The sequence below is a fragment of the Marmota marmota genome, unplaced genomic scaffold (assembly GCF_001458135.2).
Source record: "Marmota marmota marmota unplaced genomic scaffold, marMar, whole genome shotgun sequence".
NCBI classification, from domain to species: domain Eukaryota; kingdom Metazoa; phylum Chordata; class Mammalia; order Rodentia; family Sciuridae; genus Marmota; species Marmota marmota.
In genome coordinates, this window is record NW_025999842.1 from 39,131,732 (window position 1) to 39,150,351 (window position 18,620).

Sequence of the window (18,620 nt, forward strand, 5' to 3'; positions counted from 1 at the left end):
CTCACTATATAAGTAATATATGACAGGGCCTACAAATGAATTCTTCCATGTGCAAACATCTATTTAAAAGGCAAATAACAAAATGTTAATTTAGGAAAACACTTTGTAATCATTTCAGTAAAAATGTTGTTAATAGATGCACTATTGCCACATTAGCCCTAAGTAATTGCTAAAGAATCACCAAAAAAATTGAAAGAAAATAATACACTGTACAATTTAAAGTCTTTCATCCATGGTTCATAAAGCAGAAGACAAACATTCATTAAGTAATTTAGAATCTTTGTAAGGTAGTTATTATTGTATTAATTTTTACACAAGGGTGAACTAAAACACAAGAAAATTAAATAGTTTATCCAGATATAAAAAAGTAATTTCCTAACAGTATCATATAAAACTCTATTCTTATCATTAAAATACTTTAATTATCTAATAAAGTATTTTAGTATTCCTTTTAGTATAAGTTTAATAAGACTTCTAGCAACAAGCTACTAGGAATTATAATATCCAAAAGACAGATACATTTTTGTTTTTTCTCCAAGTCAAGAAATAAACCTTAATCTGTATGGTTTTATGTGACATACATTAGAAGGATAAATTTACTAAATTTATTGATACCTATACACTATCACTTTGCTCAAGTAATAACATATTTATTTAAACAATGAAATCAGTTGTTACAAAGAGGAAGAGAGCCTGTCCAAACTTATTGTTAAAAATTTATTAAATATAAGTCATATTTGGGCTGGAGTTGTAGCTCAGTGCTAAAGCACTTGCCTAGCACATGTGAGGCACTGGGTTTGATCCTCAGCTCCACACAAAAATAAAAAAATAAAATAAAGGTATTATGTCTCTCTACAACTAAAAAATTTTTTAAAAAAAGAATAGAGAAGTTGTAAAAAAATAAGTCAGATTTAATATTTTAAAATGAAGTAGATAACATAAGATCGAGTACATATGCCAATGTCTCTGATACTATGGTGGGGAAAATATATCCTATGAACCTAAACTGACTTTTCACTTAGTTTTGAAAATAAAGTTTTATAGGCACACATACACATTTATATATCATCTATGGAATTTTCATACTACAACAGCTGGAAAGGCCTAAAATAATTATTAGATGGCCCTTACCAACCCCTGCCATAGGGTATGAGGTAATGACAAAATAAAAGGAACCTGGGACCTTACATGAATCCATTGAGCAGATCCACCTACCCTCCCTCTATGCAAATACTTCTGCATTATCACATAAAAAACTATCACATAAAAAAATTATTCAAGTTTCTATTGCGGTGTAATATCAAAACTCCCCATTATGCTATGGATTATAGAAAAGTAGAAAACATCTTATCCATCTTTATAGCTCCAGGATCTAACATATAATATACAGTAGTTACTCATTAAATATGTGATGAGTCTAAGATTGATAAGGGGAAAGAAAAAAAATTATTGTTAAAGCCAGAATTATTTCAAATATCAGTGTATTAGACTGTTTTCCTCTATGATAATAATACCTGAGCCTAGGTACTTTGTAAAGAAAAGAAGTTTATATTTTTCAATTTTGGAGGCTCAAGATCTTGGCACAGGCTTCTGCTTTACTCTAATAAATACCTCTTGGAGGATGATATCACAATGGTCAGAGTGCATGAAACAGGAATCATATGGCAAAAAAGGAAGCCAGAGAGTGGAGGGGGGCCAGTCTTGTTCTTCTATGACAACTCTCTCCCTAGAGATATAGGATCCCATAAAAACTTCCTTACTCCCTTCTGAAGGCAGCATCCAAAATAACCTAATTACCCTGCAACTAAGCCCCACCTCTCGAATGCTCTATCTCCTCTTAATACTACCTCATTGGTGACCAAAGTTCCAACACCATTGGGGAACACACTACATCTAAACCACAATAATCCATACAGAAAACTGATTATTCCGGCAAAAGATACTTCATTAATTCCTTCAACAAATACCAATTAAGCACCTAGAATGTATCAGTAATTTTCTAAGCATTAGGTTATAGAAAGAAAAGATAAAATTATCTTTGTAAAGCTTGGATTAAGAAGCACATTTAATCCTTCATAAAGCAGTGTGACAAAAGAGCTAAAAGGAAAATTAAGGAAAGTGAGAGAGAAAGAAAGTAACAGGAAAAATACTGACTTAAGCACAGAGGTGAACAAAGAGCTCCAAAAAGAAGACTAAGACCCCAAAAATGTGAAGGAGCAAGTCATACAAATATTTAGGGAAAGGCAATCTAGATAACAGAAGCAGCAAGAGTTCAAATTGCTGAGGGATGGCCTAGTTCGCTTGCTAAGAAAGAGCAAGATGAGATAGCTGGTACAGTAAGAGGGGACACATGGTAACATATAAGGAAGACAGGGAGAAGGCTGATGGTGGTTCTGGTTGCCTACAAAAAGACCTCTGCATTTTACTCTGAAGAAAATGGGAAGCTTGTGGAGAGTTCTGAATGAGACAGTGTCACACAATGATTCACTGTTTTAAAGCATCATTTTGGCTGCTAAGAGGTGCTATGTGGGAAACAGATTTTTGGGCGGGGATAGAGATGGGTTAGTAATGCTATCTCAAAGCCCAGTTGAAAGAAAAGTTACTTTAAAATATTACCAGGGGCATACTCACTCTTTAGAGTCGTGAATTCTTCTAGTAACATGCTGTACAAGAGTGTCATAGCCAGATTCTTCACTCTGATTCTGATCAGATATGCATTTTTCCATTTCTTCTTCAATCATAGACCCCAAAGTGTTGCATATGTGCTGTCTAAGGTATTTCACAAATTCATAGCTGAAATAAATATTTGAAAAATAAATTTGGTAAAGAAGTTCAATTATTAATAACATCCAGAAAAAAAAAGTTAGTACAGAAAAGTCTATAACATACACAGATTTCTTACCTTAAAATAGAATTAAATTGATCATTCATTATAAATCATTCAGCTTATCTAGAATTTTGTTTTGCTTTGTTTTTTTCTGAGATACTTAGCAAAGATCATCATTTAAAAATGACCTTGGGTCTGCAATCTGTATATGGGGTAAAAATGGGAGTTCATAATCCGCTTGAATCAAATGTATGGAATATGATAAGTCAAGAGCTTTGTAATGTTTTGAACAACTAATAATAAAAAAATAAAAAAATAAACTTTAGTTTCTCCTTTCTTAAAAAAAAATAAATAAAAATAAAAAAATAAAAATGACCTTGGGGAGGGAAGCTAATGTCACAGAAGGAGAAGCAAATCTTAGAGGCATCCCAAACCTTAGTGGGTTTAGAGTCTCCTCATTTCTTCGTTATGCTCTTATGTCTGACATGTGATGTTGAAAAGAAGGTAATGCAGCTGTTGGATAATTATTCAGGCTGATAAAAACATAACTAAGAAACAGGAATTATGAAAGAATAAATAGGAAAAAGTTATGTTCCCATCACTAAAACAGAAAGTTTTTGTGTATATTTTTAAAGTAGTAATTGAATTAAATACCACCTAAAAAGTTCTTATCTATTTTTATAGAGAGAAGTATCCCACATAATTCAATATACTGGATATTTTTCTTCATATAGTTAGGCTGATGTTAATATTAAAATTAGTTTGTAAATTCAAACAATCTAGAAAATATGAGAAAATAAAGTTCTACAAAGAATTATTTTATGAAACATTTACTAAAAGTAAAGGACAATAATTATGATTAACATATTTAGAAATGTTAACATTTCTACAGCCTCTCAAATGACAAAACTAATTTAGAATGAGTCAATTTTGTAAATGTCACTATCCACAAGACATGTAATTGAATAAGAGCGTCATATATGTGTAGTTAAGAAGATCAAGGAGATCCTGAATAATTTACTTCCTACATTCATGAGCCCTTTATGGTATTCACCATATAGTTTTCAGTCCACTATTTATTAAATGACTGATGCCTATAAAGAACAGCCACCTTAGCAAAATAGCAAAAGGATTTCATCTTCCACGCTGTTTCTGATTGAGATTCTCTATTTTACTCAGTTCTGATTACCCCTAAACACATTGCTGCTTCCTGGAACCCCCATGACAGCCTCAGTACTGTAAGTGGCAGGCCTGTAAGAGACACTCCAGGCCTTAATAATAAAGTAGAGATACTTGACATGAAGCTATGTGGTATTATAGTAAAAGTACAGGCTCAGAGTCAAAAAGGCCTGAGCACCAGGTCCAGCTCTAGCACAAGCCAAATATATCATCCTACCCACCCACTCACAAACCACCTTCTCTCCAATTTACATGTTTCTGTTATTTCTGCCATCATTATATAAACAGACAACTGTATATAAAGTCTCAGTTTTAACAACAGTCTTCTCCATTGCATCTTATATCTAATTAGTTAGCAAGTTCTATAATCCTATAAATTCTTCCTCTTATTCTTCTCTTTCTCTTCTTACCATAATCATCCAAAAGGCTTGTTAAAACCCAGATTGCTGGCTGGGTCCCACTCTCAGAACTGTTGATTCAGTAGAAATAGGATGGGGCAAATTACCAGCTGATGCTGAGGCTGATGCTGATGATCCACTTTAAGAACCATCTATCCAGGGGGCTGGGGATGTAGCTCAGTTGGTAGAGAGCTTGCCTCACATGCACAAGGCCCTGGTTTCAATCCCCAGTATCATTAAAAAAAAAAAAAAAAGAAAGAAAACCACCTATCCAGACAGATGCTATATTCAAATAGCTTACGAAAGATCTTAAAGTTCTTGGAATGTCAATCAGAAAATTCCTACTAAAGGAAATAGTACTGATGCAAACATTGGGAAATGTTAGTTGTATTATATTTAAAATATGTAGGATTATTTTATAATCCTCTATATTAACTGATAATTTTTTTCAATTAATAGACCAGTATCAATCCCAATATTTTAGAGCAAAGGTATTCTGTTGGAGTTTTAGGAATCACATAGTAACAGTTTTTAATTTCATCTTACCTGCTATTAGGGGCTGTATAGATTATATATCCTCTTTAGGCTTCATTTTTTTTCTTTTACAAAATGAAAAGCATCTATTTTGGAAACTACTATAAAAGATTCTAGATTATATATGCTCTGCATCTAACAAAGGGCCTCACTTAAGTTTAACAAACAATAAGCAGTAGCTATTATTACTCTCATATTATTTAAGATACATTTTGCATAGATATAAAATCCCTCTTGAGACCCCAATTTATCAAAACAGGTTTATGTCTCATTCACCATCACACATGTCCAACCCTCCCTATTGTCTATCTCAATATCTTTGTTAACACTCACCTTCACCAGTGTTTTACTACCACTCCTCCTTCAGTAGGATCATCTTCTACAACCTAAAATGCTATCTCCTCACAAAGCCTTTGTTTACCAAAACTTACATGAACACCAACTTTTATATTCTTTATATATTTGACAGTAGGATAAATCCACTTGTTTGTGTATATTTTACACATAGTAGAAACTTTATACTTAAATTCAAATAAAGCATTTGGGACAACTCCAACCAGAGAACAAATGAAATGTAGCTTTTGAAGCACCTTTTTAAAAATCCCCTGTACCCCTTGATGGGCAGAATCACAGCCTCTGGGACAGCAGTCCCCTATGTTTCTCCTTTGCTAGCAAAGCAATAAAACGTCTTCCTTTTTCTCAAAACTGTGTCCTCGTTATTGAATTAGCATCAAGGACAAGGATAGAGCTTTAGGGAATAAATTGGTGACTCAAATGGGACCTGAGAACAGCCCCAACTCTGGCTTTTTTGGGCAGGTCTGCTTGTCCAATCAACCCCCTTCAAAGCTAAGGATGCAAGGTGGCCAGTGAACTTGTTGAGAGCCACTGCTGGTGAGTTAAGAGACAGATGAGTTTGCCTCGGATCAAACCAAAGGAGCTATTCCTATGAGTAAAAGGAGAGACTGAGGGACAGTCCCAGCAACTGCCAAAGCTCTTTTTCCTTCAGGAAACTCCTGCCTTCTCTTCCTGAAGAGTAGAGGTTGCTCCATCTTGATCCACTTTAAGAAAAAGGAAACTGAATGCAGTAAGTCACAACACCCTTGGCCATCTAGACAATCCCTGCCCTAAGAATGCCTTGTCCAGTTACCCACCAACTGCTACCATAGACCTCTAGACTGCCTTGATGTTAAATACCCATAAGTGTCTGTGCACACCCCATCTGATAGAGAGTGAGTTTGGGGGAACCGACCCAAAGTCTTTGTTCTCTATCAGCAGAAAGCATCTTGGAAATGTCATTGTCCATTTTTCTGTAGAAATGAAATGTAGAAACTGACAGTAGGGAAATGTAACAGTGGTCCACTTTAAGCTTTGAATATAGACCTTACTGCTGTACTACTGCAATTTATTTTTTAAATAGACATGTATCTTTCTCTTCCTCTTTCTCTCCCTCTCCCTAATCTCCTCCAGTCACTAGTCTTGGAAAGGGACAGGATTATCCTTCTTCCCCATAGTAGGCAGAATAATTTGTCTTTGAGCAGACACCCACCCCTGGAAGGAAGAAATTCAGACTTTGGGGATACCACCAAAAGATCTAAGAAATGACAATCTTCCAAATTAACAAGTGAATTACAATTCTGGACAGAGAACACCTGGAATGTAGCCTCACATCCCTTCTTTCAAACCACCCTAATCCTTCGCCTGATAGGCAGAATCTAAACCTCTGGGACAACAGTGCCCTGTGATTCTCCTTTGCAAAGCAATAAGACTTCTTTTTCCCTTTTCTAAAAGGAAGGAAGGAAGGAAGGAAGGAAGGGAGGGAGGGAAAGGAAAAAATAAATTTTTAAAAAAAAAAAGAAGAAAGAAATATAGCTTTTGGAAGAGTTTATCTTTCCATTTCCTATATCAGTGGCTATCAGACTGGACTTGCTCATTCTCTCAAAACATTTCAATAGTTAGTTCCATATTCATGTAATGTCTTTTAATAAATTTCACATAATATTATGCTATATTTATATGTCCATATATAGAGCCTTTTATTCTTTCTATATTCCACTCTGTAAGAAAAAAAAAATGAACAGAGAGAGGTAGGGAGGAGGAATAAAAAGAAAATATAGAGCAAAAATAAACCTCCTCTTTCCAGCTATTCACCACATTTCTGGTACTAACAACCTTTTTTTAGAATCCTAAATTGACATCAAGAATGCTGTCTAATTAATGTCTCCACGTTCTGCACCCAGGCCCACTCACTCAATCAGATCCATCCAGTCACGGACACTTGTTAACATTTCCTACACATCCCTTGTTTTTATCATTTCTCCTTTTTTTTCTATCAATCAGTGTAAAATCACATTATCTCATGCAGAGATGACTACAGCAGCCTTCTTGCTTATTTTTTCACTTTTACTCTTTCCTCTCTGACATTCATCCTAAACACCAAAGTCATAATGGTCTTCAAAAATCACTCATTTGCCAGGAGTATTGGCACATACCTATAATCCCAGTGATTCAGTACACTGAGGTAGGAGGATGAGAAAATTCAAGGCTAGCCTCAGCAACTTAGTGAGATCTTAAGCAACTACGTGAGACTCTGTCTCAAAAATTAAAAAATTAAAATTAATAAGAGGACTTGGGAGGTGACTCAGTAATTAAGCAACCCTAGGTTCAATCCCCAGTACCAAAAAAAAAAAAAAAAACTACTGATTTCACTATTTCACTCAAAGTTACAGCTATTTTACTCATATCAATACCTCATACCATGTCATGTTACATAATATCTCAATAAGTATTTGCTGAATTTAAAATTAATTATTGACTGCCTGTGTTTTTCATGGTAAAATACAAATTCTCTTGCTTGGAATGAGACACCTAATTAATCAAATCCCTTTATCAGGGCATGTCCACTTAAATGAGGCTACATTCAATATTCTCAAGAAACTACCAACCATGTTATTTACATATAAGAAAGTGAGAAACTAACTTGTAAGTGACTGATATGCTAACCTGTGCTAGGCGGTTTATTATTATTATTTTATTTACCAAATGATAGGTAAAATAAATGTGGACACAGATTCCAAAACTTTGAGAACTCTGCCAAATTCAGGAGCTACTAATTCATTCACTTATTGTAATACCCATGTTATTCACATAACTCTATACTCCCTCAAGTTTTAAAAATTCCAGAAATGTCCAACTCATTCTAATGACAACTTATTTCTTATTTCTGAATGTCTAATTATAAGCCAAACCTTTGCACATTCTACACAAAACTTGAAATTTACATGTCAAGAAATGGGATTTAAAAATACAGCTTTCAAGAGAATATATTCTATATTTTGTAACATTTGACAGTGCCTATCCTTCCTCCACAGCTGGCTCTAAGATAGAGTTAGCAGATGTAAATCATGAGATCTGAAAAGCAAAATAGGTGTATGTTCACCACAACCCTCCTTTCATGACCAGGAATTCTGAAGCAAGAATCAGAATATTTGACATTTCTTTAAAATGTTATTAAAAATGAGAAAAAAATCCTAGAATACATAATCATTTCAGCCCAACCACTGTGATCCTACATCCAGCCTGTTAACACTGGGAAAAGGAAAGGTGAATGTAAGAAAATAGAAGACTGGAACTACCTAGCAACTACCTTGACCACCTCTACCCAAAGTTAATCAAACACACCAGTTTTCTTCCAGTTTTCTTCTCTGAGATATTCAGCAGCAAGTCAAAGATGGAACTAACCTGAATTATGTCTCTGAAATTGAAGGAAGTGTCTCTCTAAAAATTAATTCTACAGACCTGTGGAAAGGCAGAATTATCCTATTCCTTAATTTTATCAGCCCCATCTCTGTGACAAAAATCAAGCAATTAAGAGAAATATTTAACTGAGAAAAATAATTTCTATGTATACTTTGTTATACATCCCAACCAGTAGACAATACAAATGATATTTTTATAATTGAGGCCAGGAAGACATATAACAAGACCATTAATAAAATTAATAATTTATAAAATTTATAAAAAACTTAATAAGAGAATATCACTCTAAAATAAGATACATCAAAAACAAATCACCACCACATAACTTCAGGTGTAAATAGCAAATATACTAGAAATATTTTTCATCTACTCTTTGAGAACTTGAATAGCTAAATGCTTTTTTTTCTAATAATATTTTCCAGAAGATACTCCAAGTGCTTAAAAGTTTTGGTTCATCTTCAATTTAAATGAATCCAAACACCTCAAAGTTAAATCTTGCCTTAAGACGTTATAGCTCCTTTCCAAAGAATCTTCTAAAAACTAAAATTCCAGGGATGTAAGATCCTTTACCATACAAGGACTACTAGGTTGCCTGGGCTTTTATGAATGCTCTACTGACATCAATCACTGGAAAACTCTGAAAGCCTTCAATCCTAAATTCATTAAAAGAGAGAGTTCTTCAAGTGGGCCATTTTATTCTTTGGGTTCCCAAGATTCCAAATTTTCATCCAACAATTTATCTTGTGTTGGTTTTTTTATTGTCCAAATTCACAGTAATATCCCACAAGATCCTAGAAATACTGCTATTCTATTATGGTGACCAGGATAGAATACCATTGCAATGAGACTGAGAGAAATAGTACTGAAAAATTAGGTGCTTTGTGTGTATTGTAATCCTGATACTATCAATGCTATCTGCTGGCTCTTATGAAGTCCACATCTAATCCAAAAAATCAAAGGTAACTACAAATTTTTTAATCAAATATTCCCACTGCATCATCTTAAGAAATTATTGGGGAAGTAGAAAAATATTCTATTTATTTTGTATGAAAATAAAGCCCTGAATGACTGAAAGAGACTTTCAAAAGATCCCTATATTTATTCCAGGGATTGGAAACACAGATGTTAGAGAAAGTAGACAGGTAAAGAAAAACAAGCTATACACAAGAGAAAAAGAAAGGAGACCATGATGAACCAAATAAGACACGGAGCAACTCAAGGGAAACATTCGACATGGCTCAGCCACTTGTCTTAAAAAATATGTCAATTGTTAATTTTTCAATGTTTTTTAAAAAGCCAGAAAAACTGGTTAAGTTTTTCTCCTAATTTCTAAATATTGCTTTTACTCTTATTTTTCAAGCTAGCCAAAAAAAAGAAAAAAAAGAAAAAAAAACCACATATCAACTGACTGAATATGGCTTGAAACATGCCAGTTAGACCTTCCAATACCCTCACTCAAAAAGCATTACGAAACCCTGACCGCTAAAAATACTGGTCAATCTCCTCTGTTTAAATTTCCTGTTTAGGAAATATAAACTGATCTCAAAAATCTACATCACGTTTAATAAAATATTTTAGAATATCCTTATGAGGCTTAATTGGTATAAATTCTGCTACAATTCAGCCCCTTTTCTTTCAGACATTTCTGTGTTAACATTTTCAGACATAACACAATCTAATTGTGCTAGAAAGCACAGGACTATAAATACAATGAATAAACAAGTTTCTATACTTGTAATATATATTTATTATAATAATAAATACATTATTATACTTCTAGAAATCTCTAAATCAATTTTACCTCAGGTTTAAGTTCCAAAATGTATACTGACCAATCTTGCAAACTTAGGTAAAATATATGATCTTGCTAAACTATAGTCACAATACTTAGTGATAATGACAATTCTAATGTAAAAACATCTGTTTACTACGTAGAGTTCTCTTATACCTTGACATTTTTTCTTACCCAATATATTAAAAATGTTTTATTAACCTTGTCACTTTAAAAGTAATTTAATGAGAAAAAAAATAAAATTGGGATTTCTAAGACACTATTGATAAATCAATGCAAAATATGTTTTTCTAAATATTCTTCAAGGCCTGGGAGTAGCAGAAGGCCCTGAGTCGAATCCACAGTATTAAAAAAAAAGAAAAAGAAAAAAAATCCTCAAACAGGGACTCTTAAACCTACGAGGACAGTTATTTGCTAATAAGAAAAGATATGTGGATGTCACATAACAGAAAAAGCTCAATTAAAATACAAAGCAATGTACATGGTCATTTTCTCGAATGATAAATATGAAATCTTTCATATTTATCTAGGAAAGGATCACCAAGTTGGGTAAAATAACATTCAATTTTCCATTCTTTCTTCTTTAACCTTATTAATGTAGATTTGTCCATGATGAATTTCTGACATGTTCAGAAAATAGATATTAAAATATGCGGATACAGAGATCACTATTAAACATAAGATCATAAATCATCTAATTAGTACAAGGTTGTTTCATGAATCACTCTTCTAGCTGTTTAAACAAGAAAAGTGTATTTCAAACAGCTATAAAAAATTATCACTAATGATGTTTTAAAAAGGTGTTTTATTAGTGAAAGATGTGAATTACAATGCTGATATTGGGAATGCTTATAACATATTATATTTTGGAATCATAGGATTAGAAGACAAACTTAATCGTATGTATAATCAGGATACCAAAGACGATATAATAGAAGGAATGAGTATTTCACATCTCCTACAACATTTTAGGCACAAGTTTCTGACTCATGATAGTTACTAGAAATGTATTAACTATAGAAGCACACATATAATCCTTGATAATTTCTCTACATAGGTATGTAATTTAAAGTATAAAGGGTTTTTTGAAGTTATCACTTAAGCACAATAAAGTTCATTAATTAAAAAGTTGCTGACAAATTTTCCTGTAAAACAAAGAAAAAAAGCACAATTCAATAAATATGATTGTATTCCTCCCAAATCAAATCAAAAATTATATCAGATGAGAAGGCTACAAAAGTAATCCTCTGCATTAGGGACTATTAGAATCATTAGAGTGTGTAGGTATTTTTAAAAACAACAAAGCACCGTTATTCTCAATGAAGTGCAAATTAACTATGCTCTAACTCTGTACTCTCAATCCTGATTGAATATTAGAAATATCTAGAGGGTGTTTGTTTTTTCTTTAAAAAAAAAAAAAAAAAAAAAGTCCAGGCTCTTCCACTCCCCTTTTCTTGCCAAGACCCCAAGGGGATTTTGATTCATTTGTGATAATGCTCAAGTGTCAGTGTTGTTTTGTTTTGTTTTAAGTGGCCCCCAGCTGATTCTGGTGCATCCAGATTTAAAACCAGTGCTGTTTGTTTTTTAGGGGGCCAGTCTGAGTGTAAAAATTGACACAACACATACATACACAAAGAAAAAAGTGCACTCACTTTTTTCCCCCTCCCACAGATCTCAAATACTTGCTGCCATTCTTAAAAGAAAAGAAGAAAAGTTTGGATTTTTTAAAGAATGTGTATTGTTCAAGTAGGAAAAAAATACAGAAAGCAGAGCTAGGTTAGCAGTCCCCTGAGACAAATCCTAACTAGGGCTGCACTAGTTTCTCCCCAAATTACTGCATTTTTCCCACTTTGTTATACTACCTGAAATTACATTATTTGTTGACCCAATTAACTTTAAAACAATCTGATTACAAAAATACTAAGAGCCCAGAAATTTCAGCTTCCCCTATAAGCCTATTTAATAAGATTATTTTTCTTGCTAATAATAAGACATCACATGGACTTAAGAAATCAATATTCTGATAGTGGAGATGGAAAGAAAAATTCTGACATATGACCTTGAAAATAAGATATACCTTGACTCAAGAACATTAAGCATTCAAGTAGACTTAGGTTTGTGAAAAGAAAAATGGAAATACAAGCCCCTGGAATAACTGATCTACAAGATGCCATCCAATTCTGAGATTGTAAGATTCTACAATGAGGTCAAGGGCATCATCCTCTGTTCTTTGTCTGCATAAGAGACTTCCTTCCTCCTAAGACACAGATCTCAGGCCAACACCATTAACACATTCTGATTTTTACTATCTTTTCTTTTAATATCACAATCTACTTTTAAGTTTGTAAATTTTACTTTTAAAACTACAAACAAGCTATAATTTAGAGTCTGCCTGGATCTTTTCAGGCATGCCACAAATAAATCCCTTAACTATTAACTGTTTCATTCAGAAAGTATTTATTTAATCTAACAAATTGTTGAAGAAGAGTAAATTACAAAAGTCATTAGACCTCTTAGAGCACCTGCAATGATTCAATTCTAACTTGAAAAAAACATTTTAAAATTGATACAGCTAAAGCAATATGTAAAGGCAAGTGTGTAGCCTTAAATGTTTACACTAAAAAAAGAACAAAACTACAAATTAATGAGCTAAGGATTCATTGCAATAAAAGGTTAAAAGATTTCTCAAGAAAAAAAACGAAGAGCTAAAATTAGGAAAGCAAAAAATAAACACATGAGAGGAGAGGGAAGCTGGCTCTTTGAGAAGACTACAAAATTAATAAACCTCTACTATGCATGACAAATCAAGAGCAAAGGAGGAAAGGCACCAATGAAAAACAATTAAAAGGGGAATTAACTACATATACTGGAAATATTAAAAGGTAACATCATTATGGATGAAAACCTTCATGTACATGAGCTTGAATATCTATTGATATGAACAAATTTCAATAACATCATCCTAGAAAAGACTTAGTAAAACATGGATTTTTAAAACAAATACATGTGAGTTCAAAACCAGAAATAAACCCAAAATTTAATGCCTGACGTGCATTTGTGTGAGGTAAACTATCATTACATTAACTTACAAACATTAATAACCCAACTTGTATTTGAGAGGGTTCCAATTTTTCTACATCCCATTGTCTACATAATAAATCAAGAGATAACCAATTAAAGCTGAGGGAAGCTGAGGCAGGAGGATCACAAATGCATGGCCAGCTTGGGCAATTTAGCAAGACCCTGTCTCAAAAGAAAAAAAAAAAAATGGGCTAAGGATGTAATTGAGTGGTAGAACACTTGTCTAGCATGCATGCGACCCTGGGTTCAATCCCCAGTACTGCCAAATAATACTTATAACAACAACAACAAAGGCACTTGGAGGCAGATTTTTAAATTGAGAGGTTTAATGGAAATTATATGAGAGAAAACACAAATCTCTAAAAATGTTCAAGATCTTAAAATCTTTTCAGTTTTTAAAAGTCCTTCAAGACCTACAGCAAATGCACAAATTTTGTCTACTGCTTCCAAAGGCAGAGCTCTCTACCTCTTCAATGGCATTTTTAATCCTGACATGCACCACAGCCATTTCCATGTGTGCCCTCCTCTTTCTATACCAGAGAAAGCTACCTTCCATCAGTAAGTATTCCCTTGCAGTGCTCAGAGTGGTTAATAGGTCAAAGCACTGGAATAACAGATCAGCAAGGTAAAAGGATCTCGGGGATCACTGCTTTTAACTATAGCGACAAAAACTTGAAATAGAACTGTTCTTAAAAGAATAAAGATAATTTTTAATTAATGTTACGGTGTGGCTCAGGAGAGAAAATGAAAAATTAGGATATGTTGGTTGTGGCATTCAAAACATAAAGGAGGAAGAGGTTTTAGGAAATTAGTAAAGAATAAATGACAAATTCGGCAACCGGTCAAATAAAAACTGGGACTCCAAGTAACTACTTTAACAATTATAATCAAATGAATATTCTTTCACTATTTATCGTAACCTTTTCCGGGTCAATCAATGGTTTATTAAAAACTTAAAAGCAATTTTTTTACTTGTGAAAATTTTCATCAGTTTCCTCCAGACGTAAGAGGATTTTCTCGGCGCACTCCAGGGAGGGCGCGCCCGCGATTTTCTCCTTGACGCTCTGGAACAACTGCCTCAGCATCGCCTGCAGCATGGCCTCGTCCTCGCTGGAGAAGTAGGCCATCCTCTGTAGGAATCAAACGTCCATTGCCATTACTCCAGGTTCAAGCAAACACATGCATGGCGCACGCGCGCCCCCACCCAATCCCGGCCTAGCGCACCGTCGTTGCCTAGGAGACCGCGGGGAGCGCGTGGGGGTGGTCCCTCCACCAGGCGTTGTCCCGGACGAGTCACCTTACTCTGCAGAGGCTGGGGTTTGCGGGGCCCTCCTCAGACTCTCGTCGTGGCTAGGCTTCAGTACCAGCGGAGCTCAGCCTCCCCCAACGAACAGCAGCAAAGACACGCAAGCAGGCTCTCTCACTGGAGGGCCTGACGGAGGAACGCCAGCGCTGCGCGTGACGTCAGGTCGTTGACGTAGCTTCCTTGGTGAGGGGTTTACCTGAAGACTGAAAGGGCGCATAGAGAATGAAGGGTTCTTTGGGGCTGCGCGTCTTCTCAGTAAGCTGGTCTTAGTGGCGAGAGGAAATAGAGTAGAAGACCTTTTGGTCGGTGAAAGAAAAATAATAGAAGTGAAACTGAAAGTTGCCTGGAAATTTTAGGTCGAAAAGGGAATGAATGGTGTTGAAATGTTGCTGTGCAGTTTTATTACAGCACCTAAAACCTGTTGAGCTCCTCCCTCTTACGAAAGTACCTGGTTTAGGAAATACAGAGAAGACAACGCCTTCGTAATTTAACAGAAGAAATTAAGGATTGCCATACAATAAAAGTCGATGTCATGCTGTAGAAATACGCCAGGTGGTTACTGTGGAAACCCAGAATTAGGTTTTAACTCGGTAAAGAAGTTGAGGAAAGAAAGGAAGAGAGAAAAAAATGGACTTGGAATTTGAGTGGCCTCAGAGTGTGTGATATTCAGGTATCTGAATTAATAGAGCCAGAAAGGAACTGAGGCTACAGGAGTAAATTGTCCACGTCTGAAAGGGTTATATTTGACAAGTTAAAGTACCAGGAGTTTATCCTGCAAGTAGTAGGACACAATTGGATTCTAGAGAGACACCAAGAGATAACATTTATAAAGAACACTTCAGAAAGCTTCCTCCGAAGGGAGAATAACACTGTTCAAATTGAGAATTTCTAAAGGATATACCTTAGGAAGAAGGAAAATAACCTTTAAAGAATATTTGAGATATAATAAGGATGGCACAGGAGAGGGGCATTAGGCAAATATGTGGTTTCCATAAAATAATAATTATTCTAATTTGTGAAGGTTCAAAATGCATAGTACTAAAATACTAGAAACAACTATAGGAAGTGGAATAAGAAAGTGTTCTACGATCTTCTTTTTCTAAAGGGAGTTTAAGATGTTAAACTTGATTCAGTAGCCATGAATCAAGATTTCCAGTGATTTGAAGGTTAGAAAAAGAGAATTTAAATTTAAAAAATCGGGAAGATGAAATAATTAGGAAAAAGAAGACCAATTTATAAAACGAAGTTAAGAAAATAGAAGCAGAAGAAAAGTAGAAAAAAATGACATTATACAAAGAAACATTATAGAAAAAAAAAAGAGAGCACTAATAAATTTATCTCAGCCCTCCACTTAAAAGCCCAGAACTGTCAGATTAACATTTAAAATAGCCAACTATGCTTTTTTCACAATTCTGAAAGTCTGAAAAAGTAAGAACTAAAACAGAAACATAAAACAAGATAAATAGTATCAAAAGGAAGCTATATTTGTGTCAGCAAAAATAAAGTTTAAGCGAAAGAGAGATTAGGAATATTGAGTGTCATTGCAGAATTTTTTAATTTTTGATTCTACAGGAAGATACAGCAATTTTGAATTTAAAGTAAGTAGAATTCTTAATCTCTCCAAGCCTTTACTATTTTTCGGAGAAGGTTATCTGTGTTCTTATGTGTCTTTGAATATGCTATCCATGGGACAACTGGAGCACCATTCCAGCATCAAAACTCCTGCTGTGATCAGCTGAACTTTGGTTTCAAAGCAGTACAGTTGAAGTTTTCCTTATCTGTTTCCCAGGCTCTTCTTTGATATTGTTCCCAAGCGTACACCCAGTAAATATGTTGCATACAAATCTAAGATCATCAGAGTCTGTTTCCAAAGGAATGCTATTGTAACAGAAACTGATTGGGTCAATTAGACTATTCCATTATCTAATATGTGGTGTTCATAATAGGATGTTTCTGATCATGGCATACACCACTGGTCTTCCTTCTGTCTGTTTTATACATGGTGGACTTTTGCCAAGGCAGTAGATTTTGTTCCAAATAAATACAGCCATGTTATCAGGGTCAATGACCTAAACATGTTTTTTGTGTGTGTGTTTTAATTTAAAAAGAAAATAGCTGTTGCCATAGTACTTGGGACTCTCAGACATACAGTGACCTATCACATGTAAATATTATCAAAGGCCTTGATTGTGGGAGAAGTGCACAATAATTGTTGGATATTATTGTTGCCCATTTCTACAATTTTGAATTGGAATTTTCATAGAACTTACATAGGTCCAACTTTCACAAACTAATAAGAGAACCATTTCAAATTTTCCAAGTGTTGAAATTGGCTCTTTTTCCTTTCTAGGCAATAAATCAAAGTGAAATTAAGGAGGATATAAACTGCCAACATCTGCAATTAAAGCCTCTTTATCCTTGTGATCCCATTTAAGAATGGCATTTGCTTTTTCCCGAGGGGTATTCTCATTTGATTAAGACACCAAAGACTTATTAATGAAAAATTCCTATGAAAGTCTGACATAGAGTTTGGCAATTTACCCAAAATATAAGTGCTGGGCTCTGAAAGTGTCCCAGTGTCTGAGAAAAGATTATGAATTCCTGCCTTTCCTTATGTATAGGGTTCACTTACTGATGCCAGCTAACTTGTTGTCCAAAGCAGTTTTCTGAATTAGCTTCTAAGATAATGTCTCATCCTGATCCTGCTCTTATCACAATGCCAGCAAGACAACTATCTCATTGTTCTGAAGATAAGTCTGTAATACATTCACTCTTATGTTCTTATTCTTATGCAACTGTGAGGTTACTTGTTACCCAGTGTGAAGAGTTATCCTGCAACCTTATTTTTAAAAAACAAAGTTTTTAAGTACTTTACATTTCTCTGATTTGAGGCCATATTATCAGCCCACAACTAGAAGTCTTTTCATATAAGAATTTTAGATGAGCTGTTCTAGATCTTATTTCTATGGACATATTGTATATGCTATCTCATTAAACTAATAGTAATAGAATAACATGTATTTTCAGACTTGGTCTCAAATATCAAGTTCACTTATATCTTATATTAGTTTAGGTTACAATCTAAGCTGCTATTACAATTCAGAGGCCAAAAAAAGATATTTATTTACCTCTTATGAAAGGGTCCCAGAGCACTTAAGAACTGACCCTCCAATAAAAATACTATTTCTGTGCTACAGAAGAACTATGGAATTTGAGAACATGGGGCAATATCCAAATTCAGGGATAGGAAGCCTAAGTCTGGAAGCTTTTATGATCAGCACACATGCCCATCAAATTCCATAAAGGTATTTATTGGATAGTAAAATAAGGCCACGATCTCCCCTGAAATTGTTTCCAAAAACAGGAAGCTGAAGATACGAGTATGGAATGCTATTTCATAAAATGTGCCATTTCTGTGTCCATGTTTGTCATCATGTACATGACCAAGAAAAGACTAAGGTTTGTAACTTACAAATTGTCTATCTGTGCTTAATTTGCAGAACGAAATTTACATCCAGAAAACTAATCACAAGGTAGTCTGAATTAACTACAAGGAATGTCATTGATAGTACCCCCATCCTTTACAGAACAGATTCGACACAGTGAAAAAGTAAATTTGAAGATTAGAGAGAGCCATTCTGCAATTACCACCATTTTGGCAAATAGCACCACATATTCTACGAAAATAAATTCATGAATTAGGCAAAGTGGCACATACCTGTAGTCCTAATGGCTTGGGAGGCTGAG

The 18,620-nt window shown here is 34.4% G+C and overlaps 1 protein-coding gene across 1 annotated transcript in view; it reads right to left on the reverse strand.

The window, feature by feature from the left end:
* The window catches only part of Tbc1d32 (TBC1 domain family member 32), a 185,562-nt gene extending 170,394 nt beyond the window's left edge, over positions 1-15,168 (reverse strand). The window contains exons 1-3 of the mRNA XM_048800402.1: positions 14,792-15,168; positions 14,540-14,697; positions 2,632-2,793 (exon numbers count right to left, since the gene is read on the reverse strand). Coding sequence (XP_048656359.1) covers positions 2,632-2,793; positions 14,540-14,694 — 317 coding nt within the window. The 5' untranslated portion in view covers positions 14,695-14,697; positions 14,792-15,168. The remainder of the gene's footprint in view (positions 1-2,631; positions 2,794-14,539; positions 14,698-14,791) is intronic.
* Between the last annotated feature and the right edge of the window lie 3,452 nt (positions 15,169-18,620).